This window comes from Betta splendens, chromosome 7, assembly GCF_900634795.4.
Source record: "Betta splendens chromosome 7, fBetSpl5.4, whole genome shotgun sequence".
In the NCBI taxonomy this organism is placed as follows: Eukaryota; Metazoa; Chordata; class Actinopteri; order Anabantiformes; family Osphronemidae; genus Betta; species Betta splendens.
The window spans coordinates 968064-982720 of record NC_040887.2 but is presented as its reverse complement, the minus strand read 5'-3'; the positions used below and the strand labels follow the sequence as shown (position 1 = coordinate 982720).

Here is a 14657-nt window from a genome sequence, read left to right as displayed (position 1 = left end):
CTGGAATCTAAGGAACTTATTATGTCAAAATGAGGCAGAGAAGAAAACTGGATCTTGTGGATGAGACACAATGTTGTCTATACATCTCCTTCATAAAATCTTTTCCTATAAGAACTAAACAAGCATCATTTCCCAGTCTGCGTTTAAATTTGTAAATCCCCTCGATGGGTTGTCAGAGGGAACCAGACAAAGCTGGGAGGAACAACTCACTGCATTTGGGTTTCTATACTAGCAGAGCTGTGTGTGTGTGTGTGTGTGTGTGTGTGTGTGTGTGTGTGTGTGTGTGTGTGTGTGTGTGTGTGTGTGTGTGTGTGTGTGTGTGTGTGTGTGTGTGTGTGTGTGTGTGTGTGTGCGTGTGTGTGTGCGTGCGCGTACGTGCGTGTGTGTGTGTGTGTGTGTGGTGTGTGTGTGTGTGTGGTGTGTGTGTGTGCATGTGTGCGTCCGTGCGTGCGCGTACGTGTGTGTGTGTGTGTGTGTGTGTGTGTGTGTGTGTGTGTGTGTGTGTGCGTGTGTGCGTGCGTGTGTGTGCGTGCAGTAGCGTGTTCTTTCCCACACGTGAACTTGGGCTGGTATCCCATGGTGACAGGACAGTAGTGAGGCCATTGATATGCAGAGGAGCAGCCCCGCTGGGGACAAACCCTCTTCACTTCTCTAACATATGAGGAAGCCATGAGTTTCATTAAATCTTTGCTGAACATATATTCGATTTTTTCTGTCTTAGATCAAATCATTTGTTGTTTGTGATTTATTGATTTAACTCAATGTGACTCAATGGGATGTCCAGACATTTACACAGCTACTGAGGCACTGCAATGGTGTTAGTGAGGCATTCAGGGACAGTACAGAATGTAGGTCAACAGTGGTTTGGAATCAGTACAATCATCTGTCTAAATATGAAACTTAGGGGTTTTGTCCAGCTGTTGGTTTAATTGGAGAAACTCTCAGTTTAACTTTCATTATTCTTTTTAAACATTATTTTATTAGAAGTTGATATGAAAATGAAAGAAAACGCAAGCGCTGCCAGTTGTGTGCTTGTTTCTGAGGGTGAATAGACTCGCACCGCCCGCCTGTTGTTGGCTGGTGTGAACGTGACATGGGTCTCAGCTGCTGCCAGGTGCTATGTTGTATCAGACTTAGGCTTTAGAATGCGTGAGCCGCTCCACATTGACAGGTTTCAGCAGCTTCTTTATTTCAGCAGAGTGAAAATGACCGCGGCAGAACGTTTCGTAGCCTCTTGCTGTTTGGCTGATGGGAAACCATCTACGTCTACCGTGCCTCGGACCGAGCAGCGGTTGGAACGAGCGCTTAGTTAGTCGGCCTATTTTCTATGTGGGACTGGACGAGCAGTCTGGGGCTGAGGGCTGGGACGCTCTAAGGCACAGTTGGCTCTGACATTTTAAACAGTGGCTTCACATTACAAACGCAAAGACATCCTGCTCGCGTTCATGCAGAGGTTAGTCAAATGTCTAGCATTAGGTTCTAGGGAAGACATATTAATACGTAACCTCTAGACAACTAAATGTCCTGTACAAACACACACCTCAGTACTGAGGTTAAAGTCCTTTAAGGTTTCCTCCCTTGATCTCTAGAAATATCTAATCACTATAGGCCTGAAGTTCTGACATACTGACACAACCATAGATGTGTCAGGCTGAATGCACCTGTATCAGCCTCCGATAGCAGCAGCAAACCTTTGCTCATGTCACAGCATCCGTGTTCAGGAGAGTCCTGACACAGGTTAAACTACAGATTAAACGCTTCCTTCACACAGGGGATATCTGGGAAATAACAAGTCCATTCATGAATCAAATACAAACAGCAGACGAGTGAAGGATCTATCTTGGTGTGTGTTCTGGAGGAATAGTCGGAGAAAATAGGAAATAGGTTCAGTTGGAGGAAGAAGAAACGAAAATGACGAGTTAATGAAAAGCAAAGTAAATCAATGGGCAAGATCGATTATGGAGGAGAAATGATGATTAGGGATAAAGTAGGACCCAGAGCTCTAGCTGGAGATAGACAATATGGCCGATGTGTCCTTAGCCTTGTCGAAAAAGATGGAGGTCTCATTGGCTGCCTTCATTTTGGCCTGGGTGGAGCTGGGTGAGCCTTGAGCCTTTGGCTGACACTCCTGACAGCAGCAGCAGCAGCAGTCCATGAAGGCCTGACCCAGAGCCTAGGACAGGACGATACACACGTCACAGGCTGCAGACCAATACCTCACAACCGTATACTGTATGAAAGTCCTAACAACCACTTCAGGCTTTAGGTGAGCGAACCACAATAACTTAACTTAGCACATTTCTTCTTTTAGTTACGGCTGAATCCGCTTGGCTTCTCTCGCTATTATTAGTCTCAGTATTCTTTGAATACTTTGATTGTGTATAGGCCGAACTGCAATTCAGATCATGTTAAAACTAAATAAAACCTTTGGAGCTCTGGTTCCACAAAAAGCCTGAAGTCCACAGAGGCCGACGCATGTCGCTCCTACCTTACCTTACAGAGGCACAGCAGCAACACTGGTGTAACCGATGACTTGAAGAACAGCAGGAAGTGATGCAGCAGCGCCAACATGGAGGCTGTGTCGTCAGCGATGGCGACGTGTGTGTAGGCCAGCGTGATGTTGCAGACGTGTTCGGGCAGCGCGCACACGCCGTACACCACCGCTAACGCTAACAGCGTGCCGTTGAGCTGCCGCTCCACCGCCTGATGCTGCTGCCGCTTCTGACTGGAGGAGTGGTCGTCATGGCTACGCTGCTTCTGGGCAGAGCTGGAGTCACTGTTGACGTTGCGCGTGGCCATCTGGCAGAGGACGGTGAAGAGGATGGGGAGGCAGAAATAGCAGCCAAAGCACCACCACATGCGACCCTGAGAGGAGAGGGATCATCTTTATCTGTTGTTGGAGTCACTTTATTGTCACCTGCCTCATGTATCTGGACTATGGTCACACATTAAGGAGTAAGGAGGCAGAAGTAGCAGCTTGATGAGGCGTCCAAATAATGAGCCTATGAGCCAATGTGCGTGCTCTCACCTGGTGATACCTGAGCAGCAGAGAGTGGAGGGAGTCGGGCAGGTAGAGGGACAGAGGAGAGGAGGAGGTGATGGTGCAGGAGTCCACCAGCCGGCCCGTGGACGGGTTCACCGACCGGCTCAGCTGCCACAGGAAGATTTCAGGGCTGGACAGCAGCAGCGACGCGAGCCACACCAGCAGCAGCTTCAGCAGCACCGAGCGGCAGCGCTCCACCTGCCGGGCCTTGGGCTGCGACGAGGAGGTGGCGGCGTGGAACCGGTCGATGCCCAGAGCGCACAAGGTGAAGGAGGTGACGCCCAGAGACACGACCTGCGGAGGCCACATCCACATTCAGACCTGAGCTAAAGCACCACACTGTACGTACAGTAGCTGTGACTGGAGCTGATGAGGCTCGGACACGAACGAGGAGGACGTGCGACGGTCGTCTGAAGCATGAGCCACTGGATCAAACAGAAACTATTCCTGGATAAGCCTCTAGTTTAGGCCTCTAGCGGTAAGAAGACACAGATGCTAAGAGCCTGTGATGTTAACACACACCACTCACTTGTCCTGTAAACATGACCCGTTCATCGTTTCTGCCTCCAGCTCACGCTTCCGTTTGAATTAGAAGCTCGATCCTTTCTAGATCTGATTATGGTAACCTCAGTTCAACTGTACACAAATGAGGGTTTATGTTGTTCTCAGCTGATTACAAATCATATCAAACTATTTTCACCCCAAATGTGTTTCTGTCAAACAATGAAAGGAGCAGCAGCACGTTCCAGCTGAAATCTGGTCGTGACTGACAGCAACTGTAACGACCGCAGCGCTGCGCCTGTCTCCAGGCTGCACACAGAGCTGACAACCAAACACTCACACACAGCTCTGAGCAGGCAGCAGGTTCACACTTCCCAGCCCCATTAGAAAACCTGTAAACCTGGGACCTGAGCTGGAAGCCCAAGCAATCAGCCTATAATATAATATTATATTATATTATATTATATTATATTATATTATATTATATTATATTATATTATATTATATTATATTATATTATATTATATTATATTATATTATATTATATTATATTATATTATATTATATAGAACATCTATATATATATATATATAAATTATACATCTACATTTACTTGATGCCTTCATGCTCCTCAGAGGATGGACCCACTTTAAGCCCCACCCACCTCCATATAAGGCACTATGCGGCAGGTGATGTCACCCAGGATCCTCCTGTGGGAAAGCTGGTTGAGGACCACCACTGGAAGGCAGAGCACCAGGACCAAGAAGTCCCAGAATGCCATAGTGGCCAACAAGTAGTTCCAAGCGGACCTCATGTAGTAGTTGTTCCAGACGATGCACATCACCGCCATGTTTCCCACCACACCCACCGCCAGCACCAGACCCGCCAGGAACAGGACGGCGTAGGCTGCATACGAGCTCTCAGTCAGCGGGTAAAAGGGGTTAAAGAATTCTGAGGTGCCGCGGTCAGGGTTGGAGGCGTTTCCATGGGGATCACGATTCTCAGCACCGCCACCAGCCCCTGCTGCTACCTTTGTCAGGTTGTTGAGCTCAGTGGCCTGGGGCGTCGTCACAGAGTCGTTCTCATAGGACTGGCTGAAAGTGGACTGTTGCTCCTCCTCATCAGCTCCTCTAGCCCGGCGGCGGTGCTGGTCCACATCTAGATCCAGCATCTCAGTGAGGGGGAGGCTCTGGTTCAGGGTGGTCCAAACAGGTGCCAGTTTGGTGTGGGAGGACCTTTGACCCATGGTATCATGCTCTCCATCGGGTTGACCAATGATGTCTGCACTTGTAAACAGCAGCTGCAGACACAGAAACAGCCACAAACTGACAGAAGGAGCCATGATGGTGAAGACAAAGATGTAAAGGACCTTTCTCAGATTAGAAAGGTTCTAAAGCAGCCGTGAACAAAATTAGGCCCGGTGCCCCACTACAATACCAGCTGTATGTCCCAAATGTACTCAGGAACAACACAGCTCAGTGCTGCCAAAGTTCCTAAACATCAGAATTAGATGTTCATTTAAATCCAAGGAAAGACTCCCCCAGAATAAATTGGGAATTCAAGGAAATGTTTAGAATATCTGACCTAGTATTAAAAGTATTAAAAAGTTTCCAAACACAAGAGTCCAGCCAGAATTAGGAGCTTCTCTTCTTCTCTTATTCTCTTCCCTTTATTCCAGATTTCCAATTCTTCTTTCCATTAGGAATCCTAACAGCTGTGGTGCATCTTTGAAGGATGGAGGCGGCGGTCTGTGTTGTGGCAGCTGCGTCTGGGCTGAAGGCAGCAGAGAGACTGGATGTCCTGGAGCTCAGAGGGTCCCTGGGAACAAGCAGCCTACTGCAGTATGGCTGGATGGAGCCTTTGTCGCCACACACACACACACACACTCTTCACACATGTCTGCACAATCATTCATTTGCTTTTTGGATCTCACTTTCTCACACACTCTCTTCTCTGCTGCCACCTGGTGGTTACACTGGAAACTACTAGAGATAAAAATGACAGTTCAGCACATTTTGAACACTACAACACAAAATATCTAAGTTTAAATAATACGGCCACCAGCAACCACGGGTCCAGAACTCGGCAACAGTTTCTCTTTGAGGATATAACTGACAAGGACTCGCCAGTTAAAACACCAGTGGGAACTTTTAATTGCTACCATTGCAGGCTGAACAAGCACTGATGAACACCTTCACTCGATCCTGAGGATTTCCTGAGCACAGAGCCTGACTCCAAACACTGAGGAACAAAAAGATGGGACACCACCAAGTATCAGGCTCAGCCTCACACAAGTGAGCATGACAAAGCAGTAACATAGATATTCTCAGTAATTCAGTTCAATTTTTGCATTTGTTTCTACTTAAGTTAATAATGCACGGTTTTTAATTTGTGCATTCTTGAGGGACATTTACATTTTGCCCATTTGCCTGGTGAAAATCTTTTCAGTAGATATTACTGACAGAGCCATGAGAATATATTATAATATTGTTTTATTTGTTTGACTGTTAAATAATATGCACAGTGTTAACTTTGGTTCAATGGGTTACGTGCAATCATTTTAATATGTTTTAATAAATGTTGAACCAGTTCGGCCCTCGGCTTGTGGTAAATTAGTTTTTTTGTCCCTCTGTGCTATTTGACTGTGACACCCTAGATTTAGAGTAATGTGTTACGGGCCAAAACTATGCTTATCTGTGTAAGTGTGTCTTTCATACTGTATGCCTACCAGGGCTACATTTAATAATAAATAATTAATATTAATCAATCTAAAAGTTGTTTTATCCTTTAATAAACCACTTTTCATTCAGTTGTATTAAGTCTGTCATTTATTGTGTTTCTATAACATCAGTATTGTGTACAGTACCAGTCATTGGAACCTTGACCACACATACATGTAATACCGAGGTACAGCAGGTACAATTAATAATCATTCGCGTGGGTGATCTTTGGCTTGATATCCATTTCAGCAATACAACAAAGTAAGATTGTTAAAATAAAAAGGCAAAATCACACTAAGTGTAATAAACCAGCAAAGAATTAGGATCAACCACCATAAAATGCAAATATGGGATGTGATTAAAACATTCAAGCAAACACCCCAAAGAAAAGAAAGAAGATTTATCAATTCATTAATAAAATGTTCAAGTTAATGAAATTTCATCCAAAGATTTTACATTTCAAAAGACAACATTTAAATGTTTGAGAATGAAAGCATTTAGCAGTTGGTGTTAACTGAAATTACAAATTATGAAAACAGCCTGAGTCATGACATTATGACATCCCATCACCTCCTGATCAACAGGGTCACGTCTGTGGCAGCTGTTGAAGGATTCATTTTTCAGTCACAGTTGTTTTAGCGTCGGTGTAAGTGACGCCCTTGTAGGTTCCTTTGGTGTTAAACCTGAGAACGCTTTCATTGTAGCAGGTGATCTCCACTGTGCCAGTGTAGGGGAGATCCACTGTGGCTCTGCCAATGGTGACGTCAACAACCACTGTTTTCTTTGGAGGGACTTGAACTGGAAACGTGAAGGTCTCCTTCTTTTCTTCTGTATTCTCTAAGCCATAGCTACTTTCTACTCCCACTGTGAAGCTAAACCCGGTAGAAACCTCAGCAATCTCTGGAATTCCTGCTGACACCTCTATACTTAGGGTGGCTTCCAGTTTGTTAGACACAGACCAGGAGGATTTTTTTGTTATGGTTTTAGACGTTTCAACTGTGTACGACTGAGTGACTTCAGACTTGTTGGTGTAAGTGAGAGATTTGATTTCTTCTGTAGCAATGTGTGGGATGACTTGATGAAGGGTGGGATAGTTAACGTTGGTCAGCACAGTAGATTTGACAGTGTTAATGAACACGAACCCTAAACAGTCAATGTCAGCACCTGCCCTCCCTGCAACTCCTAAACAGATCCCAGAGCCCACATCTATGGGGTATTCTGTTTTCAGGCCCCAGTCGGTCATGTATGGAAAGAATTCTCGTGAGCGAGTGGTCTTGAATTTGATGGCACCTAGACGGGTTCCAGCGCCATTGCCCCACAGTGAGAGGATGAAATTTGTTCTCCATCCTCAAACTGAAATTCATAGAATTTTCCATCAGAATTTCCAAACTGCTGACACTGACCATCAGTCAGCCAGATCTTGATGGCCTTCACCTGCCACCCTCCAACCCACACCCATATCTTTTTCAGCGTGGCTCCAGTGCTTTCACCAGTGAAGTTAAAGTAATTGCCTCCTTGGCCTCCAATGATGTGCAGTGGTGTCAGGTATGACATGTTTCTCTTGATGCAAACTTAATCTGCAATAGAAAAAGAAACAAAAGTAAAAAAGAATTCAAAGTTCCGTTATATTCAGTTTATTTTTTAGCCCCTATTCACCACTAGAATCACCTCAAGTCACTTTATAGTTTGTTTAAGACTTTACAAAATGTTAAAGTGGAAAACCCAAGAAATCCCAGTGAAAACGTGTTTCTATAAAGGATATTTAATTAATATATGTGGACTACACCAAAGATAAATATCAATTTGAAAAGTTCGTTCAGTTGGGTTACAGTATGTCAGATTTCCAGGTTTTTATTTTTTCAAACTTCAGCCAAAACCTTACAAAAATACCTACTGTATATGCAAGGTATAGTTAAAAATACAAGTGTTAACGTAACCTTTACAAAAAGGTACACGTTGTTTGCTTCTTAAGTCAATCCTTTATATTTTTTTCACAAATTAAGTACATTACATACATTTAATTAAATACAGGTGCCTGGAAAGACCTGGGCCAAACATATTCCTAAAAAGATCCTTACAAACAAAAAGTTGAATATTATTGTAATACTTACAGGAAAGCTGCGAGTAGGTTGAGATTTCTAGCAGGAAACGTGGCTTCCAATGATTCTCCGGTACTCTGGTCTCTCTTAAATACAGCCCAGTTCAACCTTAAACCTAAACGCCCCTCCCACAACAATCTTCTTTCAGGGGTTTTGGTGTGTCAAGTATTTCGTCACCTAAAGTTTCAACAATCACCCTACAAAAAAGAATACAGTCTTTGTTGCATGTAGCATTGAACAAATAGAACCTGTAAAAATGTAAGTGTCTGCATGAGTAATGTAGAAACAAGACTAACCTTTATTGACACCCTTGATCTAGAATAATGTGTTATGATCCAAAATTATGCTTATCTGTGTAAGTGTGTCTTTCGTATGCCTACCAAGGGCTACATATAATATTAATTTATATTAATCAATCTAAAAATTGTTTCATCCGTTAATAAATCAGTTTTATTAAGCCTGTCATTTATTGTGTTTCTATAACATCAGTATTGTGTACAGTACCAGTCCTTGTAACCTTGATCACACATATATGTAATACCAGGGTACAAACAGTTACAATCTATAATTATTCAAGTGCGTGATCTCCATTTCCATTATATTCCAATTTCCATTTCAGCAATACAACAAAATAAAATTGTTCAAATAAAAATGCTAAATCACACTAAATGTAATAAACCAACAAAGAATTAGGATAAAATAACCATAAAATGCAAATATGGGATGTGACTAAAAATGATTAAGCAAACACTTAAAAGAAAAAAAGATTAATCAATTAATTAATAAAATGTTCAAGTTAATAACATTTCCCCATCCATCCAAAGATTTTACATTTTAAAAGACAAAAGTTATGAATAAAAGCATTTAGCAAAAGCAAATGTTAAATGAAATTACAAATTATGAAAACAGCCTGAGTCATGACATGACATTAAAACATCCCCTGTTACCTCCTGATCAACAACAGATAAACTTTTATTGTCTATTATTCAAGCACTGCTGATTTATATCTCACTGGAATGAGTACTGACACTACTGAGTGTTAGGACACAATGAAAAGCTTTCATTGTGTCTTAAACAAGAATTTCTCAAGAAAGCCTCTGGCAAAAAACAAAGTCAGGCAAACCAGTATTATCGGTTACTCTTCATATATATTATTCATGAAACCTGCAACTAAGGGGTTGTGTAACAAGTTTTTTTTAAAGCAAAAAATATAACTCTGCGAAAACCTTTCTATATTTGTGTGAAGTTAACATTGTGTATACTGTCAATGTCATACTGTAGATAACACTACTACTTGTACTTTCTTTACAGATTTTTTTGCTAGTTTTCTTATAGTAATTTCTTAAATTAGAGTCCAAATGTGCTTAAAGTTGTTTTTTTAAGAAAACTGTTTCAGGCATATTTATTTTATAAATACTTGAGTCTAGCACTTTAACTTTGTCTCTCTGATAGGATGTTTACAGTATGAAGTCAAAGGTGGCAGAAGTAGTGTTTGCACAAAAATACTATGCACTTTGGTTATTAGTGTTGCACACATTGAGATCAAAGAGACACTCTAGATTTAGAGTAATGTGTTACGAGCCAGGGCGGCACGGTGGTGCGGTGGGTAGCACTGTCGCCTCACAGCAAGAAGGTTCTGTGTTCGATTCCCGGAGGCGGACCTGGTGTGGAGTTTGCACGTTCTCCCCGTGTTTGCGTGGGTTCTCTCCGGGTTCTCTGGCTTCCTCCCACGGTCCAAAGACGTGCATTAGGTTGATTGGCTTCTCTCCATTGCCCGTAGGTGTGAATGGTTGTGTGTCTATGTGTTGCCCTGCGATGGACTGGCTACCTGTCCAGGGTGTACCCTGCCTCTCGCCCGTAGCCAGCTGGGATAGGCTCCAGCACCCCGTGACCCCGCACTAGGGAGTAAGCGGTTAAGAAAATGGATGGATGGATGTTACGAGCCAAAACTATGCTGAAAATGCAGTACAATACAATAGGGGTCTTTTGTTTAAAAAGTGTTACAATCACGGTTACGGTTAAGGAGAGTTTTCAATGTGGTGGAGTTCTGGGTTTTTTGGATGTCTTGTTTCCCCGTCAAGGTTTATCAGTGTCTTGTGTTCATGTTTAGGTTTTGCCCGTAGAGTTACAGAGCGTTTTGGTTTTATGTGAGTGTTTTCCTGCATTGCAGTGATTTTTAGTTCTTGCATTTTTTGTTGGAGCTGAGTCCTGCTTTGCAGTGGCTTTGTGTTTAATAAACTGATTTACGTAAACTGTTAATTCTGTGTTTGGGTCGTGCACTTGGGGTCTCCCTCTTGTTTCCCTGCTACCTTTCCCTGCCTTTAATTCCATAAGAGTAAACTCTAAAATTTTTAAAAGCTCTGAATTGTGTTGCAGGTAACTATCACTACCCTAATTTGTGATTCAATCAATCTATCTCTATCTATTGATAGATAGATGGATGGACGGATGGGTCTCCAATCGCCTCGGTGGGTCCGCCTCCTCCGACGACGGCCGCCTCGGTGGGTCCGCCTCCGACGACGACGGCCGCCCCGGTGGGTCCGCCTCCGACGACGACGGCCGCCCCGGTATAGCCAAGAGGCTCCCCGGGAGAGGGGGCCGAGCCACATTCACGTACGCGGAGGTGACCGGTCTCTTGTTTGACCATCCGCCCATCGCCCGCCCGGCTCGGGTCTCGGCCCTGGCCCTCCTGCCGTCCTCCCTCCACCCGCCCTGCTCGGCCTTGGCGGGGGGGGGGGACTCGTGTTGGGCCATCTGGAATCTGGCCCTTAAGGGGGGGGCTGTGTCAGGATCCTGGGCTGGCAGCCATTCTGTTTGTTTTCTTTTTTCACCCTGGACCACGCCTTCTCCCTCACTATGCCACGCCTCAGCTCTGGACCATTCCCACTCCCTCTCCTTCCCTCTGGAGACACAGTAATCAGTTCAACTTGCCACACCTTCACTTGCCCTCTGGATCCCTTCAAAGACCCTGCAGCACAGCACTCTGTGCTGGGTCATTGTCATATGTCATTGTCATACGCCACTCTGTCCTTGTTTGACCATTGCACCATGTCGTTCATGTCAGGTTGGTCCATGTGTTAGTTCATTTTTGTTGCCATGTCTTAGTTAGCCTTGTTGCCATGTCTTACTTAGCCTTGTTGCTTTGCCATGTTTTAGCTCAGTCGTGTTCATGCCAGGTATTAGTTCCTCGTTCTTGCTGTGTGTGTTTTGCTAGCTTGTTAAGTTTATCATGTTGCTAGCCCACTAAGTTTGCCATGTTGCTAGCTCATTAAGGTTGCCAAGTGGCTAGCTTGCTTTGTTTGCTTGTTGCTAGTTCCGTGAAGTTTGCCTTGTGTATTGGTTTAGCCTCCTGTTATATTTTGTTTTTCTAAAGGAGTGTTTTGTGTTTCTGCGTTTTGGGTGTTTAAGTAAATAAACTATTGTTTAAAATGTATTCCTGGTCGTCACGGCTCTCTGACTTGACCCAGACCGACTCCCATGATCCGCCATCTTGCGTGGGGGATCATGACAGATACGGTGGTCAGGATCTTCTAAACTTCGGTTTACGCTGTGAAAGGCTTATTACTTCGGACTTTCACCCTCACATTGTTGTGTTGTATTAATCACAGATACTTAACATAATTAAACAACTTCTTTACACACTTCAAGGTGGAAAGTGTGGTGGAAATTTCCCATAAAGAAGCAGATGAGAGAGTTGTCCTTTTGTGCGATTTATTGAAATAATAAAGAAAATAAAAATAATGGGGAAAGCAAATAAAAAGCATGGATGTTGATCGTGCACATCAACAAACCAAAAACCAGCTGGGGAGATCAGTGCACACACCACGAAGGTGTGATGCAAAGAGCCCACGATCCCTTTCTCTGGCTCTGGTGGAATGTCTCTCTGCAGCAATGGAATTGTTTGTGCAACTTTATCTCGCTGTGAGTGAGAATGTTTTCTTTCTCACCTCTGCATCGTCGTGTCTTGTTATCCAAAGGAAGGAACACCGAGCTTCCAAGACAAGATGCATTCACTTTAACAGCCTTGGGTCTGGTGGGGAGTCAGATAGGATGGAGCCAGAGTCCGGGTGTAAAAGACAAACATATATCATAAATTATTAGTCAGTCAAATGGAACATCAGATGTTTAGACTTGATGTACGACAGGGCGCAAGAGATTATTTGTTTGTGTAAGAATGTTCCGTATTGCACCTAAGATAAGAATCATAAGATAAGAAATAGCACTAAGGCAAAATTTTTCCATTACAAAAGACTTGACGCAGCCAAAGCTCAAACATAGGACTGCAGAAGCTCTAGTCTCACAGTTCAGGAGCAAGAAGTGAGGTGTATGCTGAGGGCATAATAATAAAGTGTTTTGAGAAACTGGTCCAATGCCGCATTATGTCCTACCTCCCACCCACACTCGATCCACTGCAGTTTGGATTTAGACCTAACAGATCAACAGAGGATGCCATCATCACAGCTCTCCACACCACCATTTCCCACCTGGAAACACAAGGGTGTTATGCTAGGCTGCTCTTTTTCAACTTTAGCTCTGCATTTATTACAATATTACCGGACAGACTTTCAACTAAACTGTTGGACATTGGACTTCCTCCCTCCACCTGTTGTTGGATCAGATACTTTCTCTCTAACAAAGCACAGAGAGTCAAATTGGGTCCTCATCGCTCCACAGCCCTGAGACTAAACACCAGTTCCCCACAAAGCTGTGTGCTAAGTCGTCTGCTGTACACCCTGTACATGTATGACTGTGTCAGTACACACCCAGACAACGTCATTATTAAGTTTGCTGATGACACAGGTCATCAGCAAACTTAATAATGGTGGGGTCTATCTCTGGTGGTGATGAGACAGCATACAGGGATAAGATCCAGAGGCTTGTAGGGTGGTGATTGTGGACTTCAGGAGGAAGAATAAAATCTGCAGTCCATCCTTAATAATGGGGAATGTGTGAAGAGGGTGCCAAGCTTCAAGTACCTAAGTGTATTTGGACTGGATAAGTGTGGTCGGATGGTAGCAAGGAGAGGAAAGGTAGTCAGGACTGAGGGGATAGAACTACCAGAAGGCAAATCCAGCACCCTGAGACTGTACGCTAAGCGAAAGGAAGGAGGCCCAGGATTAGTGAGCATCAAAGCCACTATCCAGGATGAAACAACTAAGCTCCATGAATACATAAGGAAGATGGCCCCAACTGATGACATGCTTAGTGAATACTTCAGGGAGCAGAAACCAGAGGAGGAGGGGAAGGAAAAAGAGGAACCCTCATGGAAGGACAAACCCCTGCACGGTATGTACTGTACCACTGGCAGAAAGAAGAAGTGGCTGATATCGACAAATCCTACCAGTGGCTGGACAAAGCTGGACTGGGTGTGGGTCCTACCTCTCCTTGTTCCTGCATTGGTTCGTGAAAGGCAAACAAGTACAGATGGAGCGGTTCATTTTCGCTGATTTCAGTCGACTGTCAGTCACCTTTCTGACGCTGATCACACACTTATCACACCCTTATCAGCCGACTGTCAGCAGCCCCCCTCCTTGGTCTGTCTGGGGAAGGTGTTAAAAATGTTAATGAGGCCACCCCCATTTTAACACCAAAGATGCAATTCCAGGGTAAAACCAAAAGGTGGAGCTTTAGTATCTGACCCGTAGAGTTAGGGTCAAACAGCAAATATAGGCACAATTCTGAGAACAGGACATAGATCTGATAATGTCAATTCTACACTGTTTGCTAGGGCAGACAGAAAAACAGACAGACAGACAATAGTCTGTCTAAACAGTCAACTAAAAAGTTGAGAAAACTCGAAAAGTTGACTTCATTTCAGAATTGAATGTTGTACTAACTTTTTTTTAATCATAGATAATGATTGTAAACTGAACAACTAAACTATTGGTATTGGTACTACAGTACATACAGGCTATTAGTACACCTGCAGTTTATTGTTTTTAATATAACTGCTTCTGGTATTACAAACAATTTTAAGATGATGGAGCTGTGTATTACAATGGAAATATGATAAATATGAAAAGAAAAGATACAACAGCTGTGTTGTGAACTTAAATGATGGTTCATTGGGTTTATTGGGTTCATCAAGATTTTTGTTTAGCTTTAAACTGAAATGTCACATCAAATATCTTTGAAACACTGAACACTGCGCATGTATAGTACTGTACTGTAACATGCTACTGTATGCATTTTCTATGATAGTATTCCTAACTCATTCACATAACATATTTAGACTTTTCTGTATACTTATCAGTTTAAGTCAAGTATACACTTGACTGATTACAAATGATCAAA

General features: G+C 43.5%; 2 protein-coding genes across 2 annotated transcripts; both read right to left on the bottom strand.

The window, feature by feature from the left end:
* Nucleotides 1-727: 727 nt before the first annotated feature.
* Nucleotides 728-5387, bottom strand: gpr37l1b (G protein-coupled receptor 37 like 1b). The gene is made up of 4 exons (XM_029155411.3): nt 4209-5387; nt 3029-3337; nt 2494-2865; nt 728-2173 (listed from the first exon to the last, which is right to left on the bottom strand). Exons 1-4 carry the CDS (start codon nt 4884-4886, stop codon nt 2003-2005), a joined length of 1530 nt encoding a protein of 509 aa, XP_029011244.1. The 5' UTR covers nt 4887-5387; the 3' UTR covers nt 728-2002.
* A 967-nt stretch (nt 5388-6354) lies between these two features.
* On the bottom strand, nt 6355-8529 carry LOC114858328 (aerolysin-like protein). The gene is given in 3 exon segments (XM_029155477.3): nt 6355-7593; nt 7596-7841; nt 8376-8529. Coding segments are annotated over 2 exon segments (939 nt in total). The 5' UTR covers nt 7819-7841; nt 8376-8529; the 3' UTR covers nt 6355-6877.
* Between the last annotated feature and the right edge of the window lie 6128 nt (nt 8530-14657).

Coding starts and splice junctions, on each gene's coding strand:
- gpr37l1b (XM_029155411.3), bottom strand. CDS start 4,886: ATGGCTCCTTCTGTCAGTTTGTGGCTGTTTCTGTGTCTGCAGCTGCTG. Junction 3,338..4,208: donor GCATAGTGCCTTATATGGAG/GTGGGTGGGGCT, acceptor TGGCCTCCGCAG/GTCGTGTCTCTGGGCGTCAC. Junction 2,174..2,493: donor TGCTGCTGTGCCTCTGTAAG/GTAAGGTAGGAG, acceptor GTCCTGTCCTAG/GCTCTGGGTCAGGCCTTCAT.